This window comes from Cornus florida, unplaced genomic scaffold (genome assembly GCF_030987335.1).
Source record: "Cornus florida cultivar Cherokee Brave unplaced genomic scaffold, ASM3098733v1 CherokeeBrave_3.0.0_Hap2_Chr06, whole genome shotgun sequence".
Lineage (NCBI taxonomy): Eukaryota > Viridiplantae > Streptophyta > Magnoliopsida > Cornales > Cornaceae > Cornus > Cornus florida.
The window spans coordinates 103,942,029-103,960,786 of record NW_026775576.1 but is presented as its reverse complement, the minus strand read 5'-3'; the positions used below and the strand labels follow the sequence as shown (position 1 = coordinate 103,960,786).

General features: G+C 33.5%; 1 protein-coding gene across 1 annotated transcript; it reads right to left on the bottom strand.

Moving 5' to 3' along the window:
* Positions 1 to 231: 231 nt before the first annotated feature.
* Positions 232 to 7,844, bottom strand: LOC132313561 (uncharacterized). The gene is made up of 14 exons (XM_059812379.1): positions 7,703 to 7,844; positions 7,518 to 7,619; positions 7,201 to 7,263; positions 7,054 to 7,118; positions 6,812 to 6,909; positions 6,523 to 6,574; positions 5,830 to 5,922; positions 5,244 to 5,354; positions 4,419 to 4,752; positions 3,485 to 3,993; positions 2,764 to 2,873; positions 1,627 to 1,685; positions 1,353 to 1,540; positions 232 to 596 (listed from the first exon to the last, which is right to left on the bottom strand). Exons 1-14 carry the CDS (start codon positions 7,746 to 7,748, stop codon positions 408 to 410), a joined length of 2,019 nt encoding a protein of 672 aa, XP_059668362.1. The 5' UTR covers positions 7,749 to 7,844; the 3' UTR covers positions 232 to 407.
* Between the last annotated feature and the right edge of the window lie 10,914 nt (positions 7,845 to 18,758).

Genomic DNA, 18,758 nt, shown 5'->3' with positions numbered 1-18,758 from the left:
GATCATGGTACTAGTATGTTGATCTATTATGAGTTCAAATCTAATGGTCTTTTGACTTGATTCGTAGATAGAATCAATGATAGACGAGATAGATAAACGATATATATATAACAAATTTTCTCTAAAATAAAGAGGAATTGAATAAACATCCCTTAGCATTTGTGTGTGTGTGTGTGAGAGAGATTCTGTTGAAACAATTGGGCCTAAAGTGTCATCCCAGGAGGCAAGAACTTCAAACAAAAATTTGACATTTTGATATTATCCGTCAAACTGTCAGGATTGCAAAATAATTTAAAATGATAGATACATTTTCCCATATTCTTTTTCCCAAATATATATACTTCCATAGTACAAAACTACCTACAAGACTTGATCCATATCACACAATCATGAATTATGAAGTGCAGTTAGAGGGATTCTGCAAACTGGGGAGCCTCCCAATCAAGTTCTTGTCTCATGATACAGTTCATGAACCAGTCGCTACTGAAAGTCCAAATCCCTTTCTTTACAGCTGATAGTGCTTCGTCCATGTCCTCTTCGCATGCCACAAATATAGTTTTTGATGCTTCATTTACTTTGTCCAGCCCACGGATAACCTGTTGGGAGAAACATTAATACTAAAGCACACAAGTATGGGGAAAATCGAAAACGTAACAGCCTTGGGGGGAAAAACACTGCAATATTGGCCGCAAACTGCAAACAATTTGGTGATGCCAGTGGCTCTCCCGGAGTGAATAGAATGGTGCAACAACTTCCCCTAAGCTTGTATCAAATAGATTTCGTAATACAATTATGTGGTAACGTATTATAAACAGAAAAAGTTTGAGCTATCAATTAAGGAATTCAAAATCACTATGATTGGTGATGATTGTAGCCTATGAGCAAAACCGAACTCATCTACCTTCACATATACATGTCAACAAAATGTGCATGCGTGCTCTTTCATGTTGGAATAAATGGAATTATGGAGTTAAAGCATGAGGATGTCCTTGTTTCAGGAGAAATTGTAACAAAAATTGAGTAACTATTTCGCCATTCCAGAAAACCCACCCAAAAATTTATCACTAAAACAAATAGTAAAGGAATATATGTGCATGTTGATGTTATCCACGGACTGCCTTTTTCCCCTTCTCTGTTTTTGTGGTCACACTCCAAATTTATCATCCTCAATCTCCTGGACTTGTAACTAAGGGTGACAAAATAATGCTAAAACGTTACATAGGCTAATAAAGTATTTAAATATTGCATACCAGGAACTAGTGTGGCTATACTAGATAATATAGATGACCATTTTAAATTCTGTAGCACGCTTAACCAATAGTCAGAACCCATTGTATGTGAAAAAAACTTACATTTCCTCCAGCAGACCTTGCAATAGCTGATAGGGTACCAATGGGGGGATGGACATGAGCTGAAAGGCATATGTCATGACCTTTAAGCAAAGCGTGAGGACTTGTTTTTGCTCTAAGAATAGCACCATTTATCTCAGTTCTATACTTCAACTCATAATCTTCATCTTTCAAAACAAAAGGGGTTTCATCTGCAAAATTAAGATGGGAACCAATAAAACATATTTACACACAACAAGAAAGCATAAGTTGATAACAAAAGCAACATAGTACGCACCAACAAATCTGCCTTTCCTGAAGCTTTCTTTTAACCAACTGGGTGAGATTATCCAAGCTCTGTGTAACAGGTAATATATCCATGTAAAGACAGGCACTGAAATAGAGCCATATCGGAGTGTGCAGAACAGCAAGAAAAATGCACACAGGAATATATCTACGAAAGGAAGATGACTATGTCCATAAATTGGGAAGACCAACACAAAGAAAATTCACAGGAAATCAAAAAATAAAAATCTGATTTCCAATGATGTTCCACCTCTTATTCAATCTTCTTAGACATTACTATTCATCCATCTTAGCATCTCTTATCATGGTTGCCTCATTTTATAGGCTGTTTATGTAAACCGTGCAGCATTTCACACAATGATGTGGCTGGCGTTTAAGGCTTTAAGCCACTGTATAGAAAATTTCCATTAATATGATTTGTTTTAAAATACCTCTCATTACCACCCATCATCCGACGAATGCGCTTAAAGTATTTCTCCCTCTGTCTGAAGGAGGAGGTCTAGAAACTGGAACAAATCCAGCTCCGGGATGTGGGAGCGAGGCTAGTGGGGCTACAACAAGCAGGGAGGGTACGAGCCACCATCCAAAAAGCAGTGTCTCGGTGCCAGTTGGAGATCGAGATGCATACCTTGAATCTCTAAAATAGCCACAAATGCACCTCTCCAGTTCATCTGCCTCACTTTAACTCCATGAACAACATCCTCTCCCCTCTCAAGTATCTACAATATTATGATCTGTACACTCAAAAATCTAAAAACTGACTCCTGAACTTGTTTCATGAGCACAATGAGAGCCAATTAATCCAGTGCCCCAGCTTAAACACCACTGTGCATTTCTAAAGGCTAATATCTCAAGAAAAGCTAATATCTTCTTGAGACTATTAGCAGCCAAAATAGCATTACAATGCACAGCAAGCAGAAGGATATACTGACAACCTTATCAGAAAAAAGAGATGGTGCAACTGATTATTTTTTTATTTTAAAGAAATATTCAGAACATATAAATTCTGGTCAGAGGCTTAACATGCACAGGATAGGCATTCAGCTGCAAAACCCATTACAAACAGAAAATGTAGGAAACAATCAAGCAGTAGAAGAAGCTGGAGAATTAACAGTACAATAAAACTGACCCTGAGCAGAGAGCAGTGCAGAAATTCAAAGTTTTTCTCACTTTTCCCGTAACAACATGTGTGCTTACACTTCCATCAGAGGTAACAGCCCCACCAAGGTCTTCAATTATCTGTATTAACAGTATTAACGCACTATAAAAGGAAATCTAAGGATAAGGAGTAAATGTATCATAGAGGAATGAACTGTAACAAACACCAAATTTCATGAAAAACAATAGTCAAATCTAACGCATAAAAGTTATTAACAAAAGCCAGTATCGCCTACTTAAAATACTATGCCACTTACCAGTTACCAATGCTCCATTTGATAGGAGGAATGGAAATATAGATGGAAGGGATGGGGGGGGATAGATGAGGCATCCCTATGGAAAGGACTATGTCCATCTCTCCTTTTGATTGGTTGGGTGGAAAGAAAAGAGAGGGATGCTATTGTTATTTTACCAATATGCCCTTAAGTATATAAATTAATATATTTAAATGAGGGTAAGAACGTCTTTATCAGTTTTATCTATTAAATATCCATTTTCCTCTCTCACCTTCCTCTCACTTTTGGATGGAAGCAAAATAGTGGGGGCATCCCTCCTCCCATCCTTCCCCTCTTCCTCTCTCTTCTACAAAACAATGGAAGCCTGCTCTATCCTTCTCCCTTTCCTCCCTCCCCCTTCCTTCCTTGGGACATCAGTTTGTGATATAACTAAATGAAGTATATTAGTAGACATACCTTGGTGAGATTAAATTTCTTTTCATCATTGGCAATATTCATCAGCATGATTCTAAAGCATTCTCCTTTTGACAGAAGTTCTTCACTGCCATGATGATCTTCCAATGTCATATTGATTGCTCCACATTCTTCAACATTCTTTTCTGGATAACTATAGATCAATGGATCTCTTGTAGTAACTTCCGCCAAAGATTTGTTCTTGGAAATGGCTAAGGAGCCTTCATCAAAACAACATTTATTTCTTCCATCACTTCCAGAAACAAGATCCCTAGAATCTAATTGGCAGTCAATTAGATGACCTCCCTTTACTTTTTTTGACTTCAGAGAGGTATATGAGGCTTCCCACACCCTCTTCTTTCCACTTAGCGCAGAACAGGAACATTGATTCACCTCAGCATCAGGTCCAATATTGTTTAATCCTAAACCTTTAGCCATGTTGCTGCAATCGATTCCCTCAAAAGGATTTAGTTCTGGGCAACCTTGAACTGAAACATGACAGCGAGAAGAACCTGATAAAAACAATCAACGTTGTGAAACTGCGCGTAACAACCTAAGTTGCTTGCGAAAAAGATTTAAAAATGAAAATAGAAAAAAAGTTGGTCTACATATAAAACCATTTGTCCAGTTACTATCTGAAGTGGGTCCATTTTGAACATTGATAGATAGTTAATGCCTAATGGGGTACTCCACCGTAATCATCTCAAAATTTAACTATAAAATTACTTGTTTAGGTGATAACTTCATTTTACATAATGTTTCCATCTGAAGGGTAGAACCGAGTATTCTAATAACGAGGAAAACAAAAATAATGATTGCACTTCCATATGCTTTTCAAACAACTGCTTAGTGTATGAATCTATTTATCATGAAAGAGCAAGAATATATAAGCAGAAGGGGAATATATTAGCAGTATAAATAACTAAATTATACCTACCATCCATTAGATATCCATCATTCACTAATACAGCAGGTTGAGAACATTCATTGCTGGCAGTCATCTGATTTACAGCCTTGGAAGAATCACGGCTTTCTTCTATACCTCCTACACCTTGTTTTTGAACAAATGCAGATTGCAAAGACTTCTCAATAGGCTTTAATGGAAAAGACAGCTTTAGAGGCTCTGAAGGGATAGCTGAACTGTCCTTGTTAAGATGAGAAACCATGAGGGTTGAACCACCAGGAAAGCATAATGCCCTGCGAATGTCAGACTTAATAGGCAGCCTACGAGCTCTGCCCTTGGCATCAACCTCACCTATCGATACAAAACCCTGTATTTGTAGTCCAATCTCAGAGAAGCTTATTCCAAAAATGATAAAAGCACTTCCATATGGAGAAAAAAACTCATGATTTCTATATTAGGAAAAGGTCCAAGCTACCACACCAAGCACATAAATATAATTCTGCCAATCTATACCACATCACCATATCAACCAAATTTTCTTTATTGAGATTTTTCATGAAAAGACATTATAACTAGAGAGAATTGAAAGGTAAACGCATGCAAGTCACAAGATGTTACTTATTTCTACCCACTCAAAGAGATTATTCCTCCAAGTCCAGAATTTATTTCAGAAAGCTGCCTTCTCTAAGAAACTTTGATCAGGGTAAAAGAGGTATTCAATGACATTTATGCTCATGCCATAAGTTACGAATACATGATAATGAAGGTAAAGAAGATAGACATAGAATCAGTTGAACCAACAATGAGCTGTGACTAGGTTCTGCTACAATCTCATGACAACCACAACTTAAGATGTACCTGTTTAAGCCAAAATCCTTCAGACTCCTTATCAGCCCAACAGAATATAGTGCGAATACCTATACTTTGCAGTCTCTTTCTCAGTGACATGTACAAGAGGTGACCAATCCCCTACAAGTTACAAAATTATGTCAATTGACTTGAAGGGAAAAAAATCCTATTGAGCCAAATAAGACTAATAGTCAAAAATTATGTCAAAAAGAAAGTTAGATATAATATCTAGCAAAATCCAACTTACTGTGAGCTGAAAATTACTTTCTCTAGAAACAAAAGCAGAAATCGATATGCTAAATCAATAAATTCAAGTAGATCCAAGATTAAATATGTCCCCAAAAGAATAAAAAGGAAAAATGCAATTCACTTTCGGCTTTAAGAGGCCCACTGTAACCACCTATTGGCACTATCTGCTCATCTTACCATATATGAAACAAACTGAAAACATTATTGTTGGAGCTTGAATGGAATTAAATTACATGCTTCTACTTAAAACCAGATACTAAGTATTACTATTTATTTAAGTACAAGTCATCATCCTAACTGCACCACATCAAATGATATTATGCAAGAACTGGATCGAGAACAAAACCTTGCGTTGGTAGATTGAACTAACAGCCGCAAGAGGAACCTCAGCATATTGCATATCAGCAGGAATTATTTGATAAGTAATTGCAGAAATGACCTGTAATTAAAATTAAAAATTAAAAAAGAAAAGAAAAAAGAGCAAGAATCATAAACCAACCAATACTTACCCTCTCTAAAACATATACCAACAAATAAATAGACAAGGATGGATGAATGATACATAGAATAATAAAGCAAATATAGAGCTATGTAACTATGTGTGTGTGTGTGTGTGCAGATATGGAATGACAATTAAGAAAGAGAATTGTTGATGTGCATTGATTGTTTTAATGAAAAGAAAGAGAATTATTATTTTGACTTTTGAGTTTCAACTTTTAATTATGCAAGTACCGGCAAGAAAAGTGGAGCTGGTTGTGTAAGAGAACATGATCTAAAATAAGGTTTGAATTTAACATGACATATACTTCAGGCCATTTAACCTTTGAGGCATGAACTCCCCTATTAGATCACAAGGCATTGGCATCATGTTCCTTTCAAATTAGTGGTTTATAAAAGGGCATGTATTATTGCAACTAACAACCATTTTCTCAATTGAACACCATAGTTTAAAAAATATATGCAGTAAAGTAAATTATCGTGTGCATATCCAGCCTATGTAGTAAAGTGAATTTATGTATTTTGGCCAAGTCAAGCCTACCTCTCCAGAACCTTCATCAGACTTGGATTTCAAAAGCAACGTGCAATACTTCCTGAAGAGGGAAACATTAAAAGTTTCTAAATCATCAAAAGCTACTTGAACTTCAGAATAATTAGATAAGGAAGATTGATTTGTGTGTTTCATGTACTACAGATTTTGGAGGACAGGCTTGCAAAAGCTGTAGTGTGGAGCAATGCCAGAAGAAACAAGTAAAGCAGGAGGAGCAATAACTTAGGAGAGACACAGAGTGTGATATACAACAAAAGAAGTGAGATATGGGGACGTTTACCCATTTGATACACATCTTTCAAGAAACATAGATTCCTTTCCAGTATTTGCAGCATAATTCATTGTGGGCAGCTCTTTCGTGTATATGTTCAATACATCCTGCAACACCAAAAACACAAGAATACGAGATACTATTAACTATTAAAATGAGAGACTCTTACTAGCAAATTGAAATGAATCAAGAGCAATAAAACCAAAGTGGAACAGGGAAATATCGTTCAAATGTAAAGGAGAGATATTTACCTGAAGCAAAAACTTGGCACCACTATCTCCATCTTTGGGGTTAACGAGCACAAAGTAAAAATCCCCTAATCAAAATTGATCAAGACATAAAAAAGATACCCAAAATAAAAAATTAAAGCATACAGTCAAATTATATGAAAGTCATACCATTTTCCTCAGATCCAGAATGCTGAATATCATTACAGTTCTTTCCAATCATGTTCTCTACCACTGCCACAAACAATAAATTAAACACCAAACAATAAACCAAAACTGAAAAATAAATAAATTCAAAGCAAATGTAAACTTGCAATTTATTAAATTTCGAGAGAGTATTATGTATTTTTTTTCTTAATTAGAGAGTATTCTGTAGTTATTTAATTTCTTTTTAAAGTTAAATATTCATTTGTTCCGCTCTTATTTACAATACATGTGTATAAATGTCGTGACATTTTCGCAAGTTAAGTGATTATTTGAACGAGTACCTGAGATTTTGATTTTGACATTTTTGGATAGAGAGATTTGAAGAGTGTTTCCATTCGTTTCGGAGGTGAATTTCTTCGCTTCGACAACGACCTCGCAATTCCCTGACAAACAAAGAGAAAGTTATGGTTAGAAATGGAACTTCTGAGTTATTGATTTCTAGGGTTTTGAGAAATTAGGGTTTTACCGATTGGAATGGGTGAAGGTAGCGAATAGCCTTTTTTGGGCGCCATAGATTAGTTCGATTTTAGCTTTGAAATGTAAGAAGATGGCAAGAGCATAACATATATATATATTTGTCTGTGGGCGGGAAAAAGGTGTACATTTAATTTTGATCAAAAGTGTAGTGGTTGTTTAGTCAAGATATTCAATTGTTTTTTATTTGTTTCAAAAATCCATGAAATTCGAATGGAGGGAGATAGTAGTAGTTATTTTATTTACTCTCCAAAACAAACTAAATTTATTAAATTTATTTCTTTAAATCATGCTTTTGCCTTAAAAAATGAGTTTGAAAGAAAAATCGAGGGAAATAAATAACACCATGTTTGTAGGGGCTATATGTTTTTTGAAAAACCACCTTGATTTGAAAAATAAATAAATAAAATAGTATTGATTGGGATGACAAATAATAACAAGAATATATATATATATATATATATATATGCATACTCACAAATGCCCATGAGACTCGATCAATAAGACTATGAACTGGGTGCAGATTAGCTTTTAAAAAACGAAAATAAAAGAAAAGAGTTCAAAAGTTTTGAAATTAAACACTGAAAAAGCTAAGTATACCTATAAATGGTATAAAAAATTCAAATTTTACTATCTAATAATATTGAATTTAAAATTGTAATTGTGATAAATAAATTGAAATTCTATATTGCTATATTAGTTACTATAATTTATAATATTCAATATTGCTTTAAAATTTTATATTCTATTCTTTTCTCTTTTATATTAATATAAAATATATAAAAAAAAATTCTAGCCCAAAGGTAAAGAATTCTAGCCCCTGAAATGGACAATTTCATTTTGTGGGAGAGTACTAATATAAAATATATAAAAAAATATAAAATATAAAAAATTTCTTCTACCTCTTTGCAATATAACTATTATGCTCTAAAAGACTTATATGTACTAACCAAAATGCCGTTCATTCAAAATGGCCTTGTAAGTTATAACTCAAAATTATATGTACTAACCAAAATGCCCTCCAACTCATTCAAAATGAACTTATAACCCCTTATAACGCTATAGAGTAAAAAAAATAAAAATAAGGAAAGAAGAAGAAGCTGATTGGTGTGATATTGCACCATCGATGCAATAAAATCGAACCAACTGTCAAGTGAAATTTTAAATAAAAAAATTAAGATAAAGTTATGCTCAAACCTATTCAAATTAAATTTACATGACGTTATTTAATACATATTTATATACTACCAATCAAACACGCATGCTATTTAAATATGTTCTACTTAAAACCAAGAAAAATTCATAAGTTGATTAAAGAGAGGGAAGAAGGGAGAAAATAAAAAGGAAATAAAATGAATTATATATTAGGTGAATAAAAGTGTCATTTCACATGTAGAGAATTTTCAACTTTTACACTATTTACAATATTAGGAAAATAATAGATAGGTAAAAGTGTAAAAAATTCTCCTAAACTATCACAAATCGGCATTTTACTCCCTTAGATTACAAAAATGAACAAATCAGTACATAACTATCACAAATCGTGCAAATTAACCCCTGAAACTCAATTCCGGCCACTTTCCGGCCGACCTCAATGTAGATTTACAAAACTACCTATTGTAATTAAGAAAAAAAATACAAAAATAAATAATAAAAGAGAGAAAGTTAGAAAGAGAAATGAGGTAAGTAATCTACTCATGAATCCACTTCTCTCTCCATCATACCTATTGTATTGAGGCGATAATATTAAACAAAAATTATAATAAAAAAGATGACACAAAAAATAGAGTAGATCACTCTGCCCAGAAAGCATTTTTCAGAAATCCTTGCAATTGAAAGTACCCACATCTCTTTCTCTCTTTGTTTCTCTCTCTAGAATAAAAGGAGCATTTGCCGTAATCTTGATTTTAAACTAGTTTGTCACACTTGGCTTTATTGTATGTAATTTGCAATATATATATATGAAAAAGTTGGTTTTGTTTTTATATTTTCCGTTACATTTGTTACCATTTCTTCGTCTGGTTCTGGGATACATACTATTGGTGGTGGAACGAGAAAGTGACTGTGTCTTAGCTTTTATCGATCTCTTAGAGAGAGAGTAGATCCCACACTTTTGAGGATGCTAAGAATTGATTAATGTCAAGAGAGAATTTTAAAGTTCATTTTTTATAGCGGGTATCTGAAAACCTAATTTGAAGATAGTTGTACCATTTCTTGGTTGCTTTGGATTTTCCGATCATCGGAGCTCAAAGATCCGAAGAAAGTTAAATTTGATTCAATTCTAATTCTGGGGTTTATCAGAGATTCAAAAGAGTTTCAATTGTGAGCTGAAAAAAAGGCTTTTCAGATTGTTTGTTTCTCTACAGTAAGATGAGAGCAGGATTAAGTACGATCCAACAAACCCTAATGCCGGAGGCGGCGAGTATACTGAACCACTCGATCGCTGAAGCCGGCCGTCGTAATCACGGCCAAACGACGCTGCTTCACGTGGCGGCGACTCCTGGCTTCCTCCAACAAGATTGTATTCGATCTTATCCCAATTCTTTGCACCCTTTTCAGTGCCGTGCTCTGGAGCTCTGCTTCATCTTGGTCCGCGACTAACTCTCCACCACCCAAACCACTACCTCCGCCTTGGAACCCCCAATTTCCAATGCTTTAATGGCGGGGCTGAAGCGGGCACAGGCGCATCAGTGGCGAGGTTGCCCCGAGTAACAACAGCAGCCGCACACACATACACAGAGATATATATATTTATATATATTTACATATATACATATATGGCAAAGGGCTACAACTGTAATATTTCAGGGCAATTTCAGAATTAAAAGAAAATGACAGCCACGTGTTGACCTTGTGGGCCGGAAAGTGGTCGGAATTGAGTTTTAAGGGTTAATTTACACGATTTGTGATACTTATGTGCTTACTTGTTTATTTTTGTAATCCAAAAGGGTAAAATGCCGATTTGTGATAGTTCAATGGGGGGTTTTTGCACTTTTGTCTAATAGGTATTTCACGTGTTGATTTCTCTTTAAGTGCAACTTTCCTCAAAAAAAAATTTCAAGAATGTAATTTGAGCCCAATACGGAGGCGTCTAACAGAGCACTCTCACTCTCTTCCCCCTCTCTCTGGTCCAAAAACAACCTTCTGTCATCTATCTCTCCCATAGCTTTTAGGAGATCTCTACCTTCTCAACAACCACCACATCAACACAAACCACAACCACTTCTCTACCCTCCGAGGTTTCCACCAGCATAATGGTATCAACTAGTCCAGGTCCCCTGTTAAATCTTGATAACTTAAATCTACCACCACTTGTTGATATGTCACAGTTATATGTTCCCAATGAGGTGCATCCGCCGTTTGATTACAAGGATTTGTATACCAAAGCAGCCAACTTTCTTGAAAAAAAATTATATTTTTCTCAAGGAACATTGCATCTGCTGAGCAGTATCACTCCTTACGAGTCGGTGTATAGTACGCACAATGATACATTAGATGTTTGGTTGTCAACTAACACGGTTCTTGTTTAGAAGCACTGCGAAAACCATAAACTCTCCCAACACGTGGAGAAAGTTCGCATTATTCTAAGGTATGTGATAAAAGGAGAAAACAAATTTTTTTTTTTCGATGCGAATTTGACAAATTCAAGCGGGATGATTCGGTACTCCAAACATAACATATGTACAAACATCAATCTTTTGTATTTTTAATATCAATGAACAAAGTTTTTTTTCTTTTCTTTTATGTGATTTTGGCAAGTAAGCATTTATTGAAATACAATAACAGTAATCTCTATCATGCTATTTGAGGTTATTGACTAGCTGTTAAGGTCGTGGTAAGAGTAACACATGTTTTCCGTAAATCCTCAAGATCTTGTAATAATGTGTGTTATAATTAAGGGTGGCAAAGTGGGTCATAACCTATCAAGCCGCCCATATCCGCGCCATTTTTTAATGGTTGTGGGTAAACCATATTTAAGATGGGTAAAAAATGGGTTGAGTAATTTTTAACCACTTAATTTGAGGGTCATGATGAGTTGAATATGGTTACCCATATTTAACCAATATTTCACCCATTACATAATAGATACACAACACACATATATTCTATATTGCACTCAACTCATTTCTCTCTCTCTAAAATTCTCTCTCTCACGAAGGGCTGCAAGTTGGGCTGGTCCAACCTAGCCCAGTCCCAACCCAACCTGAAATCGGGTTGGATTGGGCAAGCCCGAATTATACCCAAAATGGGCTATATCCATTTCCTTTGCCATGTTTGTAAACATCAAAATTTTTAAGAAAATTTTATTTTTAAAACATCAATATTTTGGGCAGGTCGGTCGGGTTTCACAGATCATTTTTTTTTTTTTTTTTCAAATATGCAAATTACATTTTCCTTTTCCATATTTGTAAACATCAAAATTTTGGGTGGGTCGGTCGGGTTTCACGGGTCAAATATTTTTTTTTTTAAACATCAATATGGGTCTTAACGGGTTGACCCTATACATTTTTTAAATACACTTTTTAAAAAATAATTAAAAATAAAAAATAATAATTAATGGGTCCACGGGTCATAATGGGTTGACCCTATACATTTTTTACCTGCCCATTTTCAACTCGTTCTGAACGGATTGAATTTGGATCTTGACCCATATTTGACCTGTCCATTTTCAACCCAGCCCAACCCACCCATTTGCCACCCCTAGTTATAATAGTCGTGTTAAGGCTCTCTACATTTAATAGTCAAGACCTCCTCAGATTTTGTAATACCCCTAATTTTGAAAGGATAGTCTCGGTATTATTTAAATTATTTTAATTGCGTTTTAATTATTTCTTTGATTTCTTGGCTAATTGTTTACTTGTTTAATTAATTTAAGTATTTGTTTATGTGTTAATTGAATTAGTTGTTTAAATTAAATGGTGTGCTAAAAGTATGTGTACTTGACTTATTTATGTAAATTAAATTATATATGATGATGTGTATTTGTTTGGGAATTTAATTGTTTTATTTTTATATATAAGGAAAGTCATTTAGGAATAATCTGATGTGTATATTTATATAGGGATTACACATAGATTATAGGTAAAGATATATTTTAATTACCTTTTTAGTATTTACATTTCATTTTATTTTTATTATTAGTTTGACTTGGATTGGGAAAAGGATTTTAGGGTTATTTTAGTTGCCTATAAATATATAACTATAGGGTTGTAAAAGGGGTTAGAACATAAATCACGTAATAAATTCTAGAGAGAGAAAAAAAGGAAGAAGAAGGAAGAGAAAAAAGGAAGAAGAAGGAAGAGAAAAAGGAAGAAGGAGGCTAGGGTTGAAAAAGGAAGAAGGAGGCTAGGGTTTTTTTTTATCAAATCCGTAAAGGCAAGTTCTAATTCTTCTCTTCTCCTTTGATTCATACTCTATGCATGCTAGATTAATTATAGGTTCGTTAAATAAATTAATTGGATAAATTACATGAATTAATTTAGAAATTTTAGTTCATGTTTTAATAAAGGGGTTTTATTTATTTTATTTTTCTTCTTTTATGTCGAACAGGTCATGTGTGGTGGTCATGAGTTTAATTTATTTTGTTTTATTTTTACTTGAATTAATGAGACAGTATTGTATATAAATACGAAATCAGAATTTATTTTTGCATAAAGCATGCACACAAAACGAGGCCTTAAGAGTACTGAATTAAAACATAAATTGATTTATTTGTATAAACTCAAAAGTGGACGTGAGAAGCAGTTTTGTGCACAAAGTATGAAATCAAATTTGTTTCTTTCTTAATAAAGGCACGCCGAACGAGGAAGGATGGAAAAAGTCAAAAGGTTATATTAATGCATAAGTTTTGCTATTTGTAATTAATACTAATACTAATAATGGGTTATGCATTTAATTTTTGTTTTTAATGTTATTTTGATTAATGTTAGAATATTAAATAGATATTTGTGTGTTTGATTGATGGGTCTGAATTAAATATTTAGATAATTTAATTGGATTCATTAAGCATTGAAATGCATGATTTAAATTTACCTGCTAAGTATGAAATTTAATTAATTTTAAAAGGATAAATTAATTAAATATTGTTGGATTAAATTATTTTAATCAATTGTTGGATTTAAATTAATTTAATCAAAATATGGAGATGTACACTGTAGTTGAGATGCATATTAATATCTTGTGATGTAAATTAAGTGCATGTTACTTAGAATTGATATTTTTGCTCAAAGAAATGCAAAAGATGTGTATATGATGCATATCCTGTTTATTTGGATTATTAGATGTAAATATTATTTACATTATTCTTGGATTGGAAACTTTTATTTGATTATGATATGGATTAATGCACCATTATGGGCTGGGGGCATATTAGGGACGGATTAACTTAAGAGTTAAGTCCTACCTATTTTTAATAAGCGAATGGATTAACCATAGTGTTAAGTCCTACTTATTCGTGTCAGGTCAACGGAATAGTTGGATGACATATTATTAAAATAATAATTGTATTGGTTATTATTTTTTTAGTTGGATAGGACGGATTTTAAATATATAATTATACGCCATGATATGAGCTTGAGTCTCAAGATCAGTGGTTAGGGTGCGTATATTGCCAGGGATGTGTAGCTAGATATAATATAGTTGTGTACCCTGGTAAGTATAGGTACTTATGCCCACTGTATGTGCGTTTTGCATGTTGCCTACTATTCAGGTTGAGACAACTCTATAGTCTAGTGAGGTTCCTTTAGTGTGTATATATCTATATATGGACTATTTAGTTATTGTTGAATTAATTAGGATGTGTATGTGTATCGGGTCTCTGTTTGGGATGTAGTAGATTAGAACTTGTTTGTGGGCCTGACCCACCATTATTTTTCAGGTGTTCGTCAGTTCCAGTCTTAGAGATTGTTCGTGCCGAGCAGAGACAGCCATTCACTCTTCCGATTCTACGTAGGACTCTTCTTCATTAGTTACTTACTATTTTTATTTCGATTCAGTTATTTCAGTTAGGATATTATTAGGGGTCCACAATATGGATTCCCGAGTTGTAGTTTAATTAATTACTATTATCAGAGATTGGAGGATTTTAGTATGGGATTTTTTTTAATTAATTATCATTTATTTGAGGATTTTTAAATGAGGATTATTTATTTAGTTTTCTTTTCAGCTTCTTTATTCATTCTTAATTCATCTTGTATTCCAATGCTTGTTTAAATATTAATTGTTTGATATCCCTTGTATTCTGTGCTCGGACTTGATCACCCGTGGCTCTAGAATCGAGGGGTATCACAGATTTCTTGCATATTCCCTGTCTACCTTGTCATTTTGTATTGTTCATTTATGTCATTCAAACTGTTTGCATTTACTTGGTGTTCATCATTTCTTTGGAAAGAATAGGGGTTTTTGAATTATTTCGGTTGTAATTTATGATACAAGCATTTGTGGGACAAATTTGGAGTTGAATTTGGCATAGTCTACTACTGACATAATGGTATTTGTTCATGTGTGTGCGCGCGCGCGCGCAGGGATATTACAAAACCTTTTTTAAAGATGCATAAGCGTAGGTTTATGACTCTAAGGGACTCGAGCACTACAAACATCTTTACTGTGTCCGATCGGGCAACACTCCATTTGCCCACTATGCACATTGAAGCCCCGGGAGTTTATAATCTTAGCATGGGAAAGGATGATCATTTCCTGGTTGATTAGAATAGGTTTGTCAAAATCATCCAAATGATTTTTTTATAATAGCCCCATGCCGGATAATATAAGTAGATTCATTATTTTGTTTGAGATACCAACTTTGAGTAAGATCTCTTTGTTCTTCTTTTTGTCAAATTTTCTTCTTTTTTTATTTTTTCTTTCAAATAATTAGGAATTCTTTGAATTAATTTTCAGGAGAAAGGATGATTTAATTTATCAGCATAATGCCTTTTTATGGCGTGAACACAGGCTGGAGATTATTTCCAAGTGCCACCACGATCATCAATTCAAACTCAACAGAAGATTAAATGTCAGTTGGCCAGCAAAATCAAGCAAGAATTTCTCATTTGGTGGAATGAAGTTAAAGAAGGGTCTACCTACGGAGGGCTTTATTTTATCCAAAAACACTCATCCTTCTTGGATCAAAGGCCTAATTCGTTAGACTTCCATGAACCAGCTACCAAAACAACATCTTGGCCTCATTGAATATCTCCGAAATACGAGAGCCCATATCGTGAAAATAACAGATAAAAGAAGAAGAAAGGTTACATTGGAGATGTTAGATGAATGGATTAATGCTAGTTATCCTGGAGTACTCTCTATCATTTAAGATGTCTTTAGAAACAATGATGCCCACACTACCATAAAATTAGAAGAATATGTATGTTTTTTTTAAGCAAAAATTGCTAGCTAGTTCCCTGAAATGGTACCTTTATTTTTGACGTGGCTGACAATTATGTCAGCTTATACTATTAGAGAACTAAAAGGAAACATGTGAAGGATTCTGCTTTCCATTCGGGTGTTTCCTTTAGCTGAACATATCCTTGTTTATTATTATGCTTAGATATATATATATATATATATATATATATATATATATATATAAAGCAAATGTAAAATACTTTTGAGTAGAGATACACAAAAACATTTTTACTTGAATCAGTAAATCAAATTGGTATTATTTAGTTTGGTCTTAGCTTTGGTTCGATTCTGACTTAGGATTTTATAGTACTAGATGTTTGTAGACACTAAAATTTCATGTGTTTTTATTTATTTATTTATTTTACAAATTGACCTATCAAATTTGAGTCTCGTATTTAGTTAAATTACTGCGTATTTAATTAGCCCGAACTTAGTCAACTTAAATTATTTAATTAGCCCAGCCAAGTTAGTTAAATAAAAAGATAATTATTCTCAATAAAAATATATTTGGGGATAGTTATTTTAATGGATAATTATAATAATATAACGGGCCCGACCTAGTTATAATTGTGTGTTTATTAAAAGATGACATGTGTCATCATCCTATTCATCCAAGAAGTCTATAGATAAAGGCATAGAGGAAAGGGAAGGGTCCAGAAATTAAGGATTCTAGAAATCCAGAATTTCAGAGAAAAATACAGAAGCTCCGCCAACATTCATCCCCAACACCCAAACTCGAAGATGAAGAACAATAAGTACATCAAATTGTGCCACTCTTCATCAACATTTCACGGTGATCAACAACAAACACATCAAATCGTGTTATTCTTCATCAAAATTCCATGGTGATTCAAGATAAAGCTCGTGTAGCCCTTGAATACCAACAAAGGAAATCGAATCAGAAAATTTTATTCTCTTGTAAATAATATTACAGAGGATTGTACTCTCTTTTATTTATTAAAAAATAATAAAATTATATTTGTTCCCCTTTTCGTTTCTTTATTTGCACACATGAAATTTGTGTGTATAAATTCTTGGCAAGCCCAATGAGACCTCCTGCTTCTCATCTCTTTCTCCTACCACCAAGTCTCCTCTTATAGGAACAGACAAACAAGAAAGCCCAAAAAACATCATTATTGCAAATGTCAACGCCAAACCCAACATGAAAAGTAACACGAAGGCCAAAAACACAACAAGTGATGGAAGTACCTTGGCGGGCCTGTGACACGTAGCAAGTCCAAGGTAATCGCGTTATCCAAACATCAATAAGACTTAGTGAAAACCAATTTTGCAAAACCAGCGAACGTGAAAACTGAACATATCAACACCCCTACTGTCCAGAAGTTCAAGAACCCTGACGTTGTTCCAGAGAAAGTCCCATCACCAGATTTACCTCGTTCCATATTTGATACTCACTCTAGCGTCGGTTCACCCCCAGAGTAACCACGTTAGACTTCAGAACAATCAATCACTTTAAGGAACGTTGACTCTTAATGCCTTTCATACTCAAGTGTGGTCACTGTTATGATGATTGGAACTGCCACGGTGAATGATTAACTAGCAACGATGGCGCGCGCGATTGACAATCTCACAAAGACTGTTGAAGAAAATGACTTGCAGATCGCTACACTGATGAACAAGTTGGAAGTTCAAACATTTGGTGAATAACCACGACCTTCTGGGAATCCTATAACTTCTGCGGCATTGTCATTTGAGAATTCTATAAATTATGCAGCATAAGGTACTTGCATGGAAGACCCTAGACATACATTCATGATAAAATAGGTGTCTGGTCAAACCAATCATGCTTCTCTAGTCTCTTCATTATCTATCGAATAACTACAAGAAATGTAATACCCCGATATTTTAAAGGAATTATTAATGAAAATTAATTACTTTTATTTTTTTAAATGATTTATTTGATTTAATTTGAATTAATTGTGTTTATTTTATTTTTATTTGTTTTAATTGAGTGCTTAGATTAATTGTTTTAGTTTAATTAGATTATATTGTGTGATTTCAGTTGTTGAATTTATATGGTGTTTTGTTTTGTGAAATGATGTGATTGAATTATTTGTTTGAATTGTGTGTATTTATGCTTGTGTGAATTGTTTGTTAATTATTTGTAATTATTAGATTTAATTTAATTAAGTTAATTATTTTATTTTAATTGAATTGGGTTTAAGGGAAGTTGGACCAAAAGATGTGGTCTTGGGCTTGAAGAAAATCTTATTGGGTTAAATAATAAAGGCCGATAGTTATTTGATTACTAGAATGATCATTTTTGTATCCTTATAAATATATGTATTTAATTATATATAAATATACTTAATTAATAAATGTTATGGAAGGATATATATATAGATATATATTTATGGATATATATATATAATATATGATTTAATTAACCATTGTTAATTATGGAAGATATATATATATATATATATATAATATAATATAATATATGTTTATATATATTATACTATTTAAAGATAATAATTATTATTTTATTTGGTAATCCTAGTAAGAATAGGATTAAAGGAATTAATGTGTATAAATATACACATAAGGTTTATGGTTAAAAAGTTTACACGTTAGAAAATAAGGGAGGCAGAGAGAGAGAGAAGAAGGGCTGACAAGGAGGA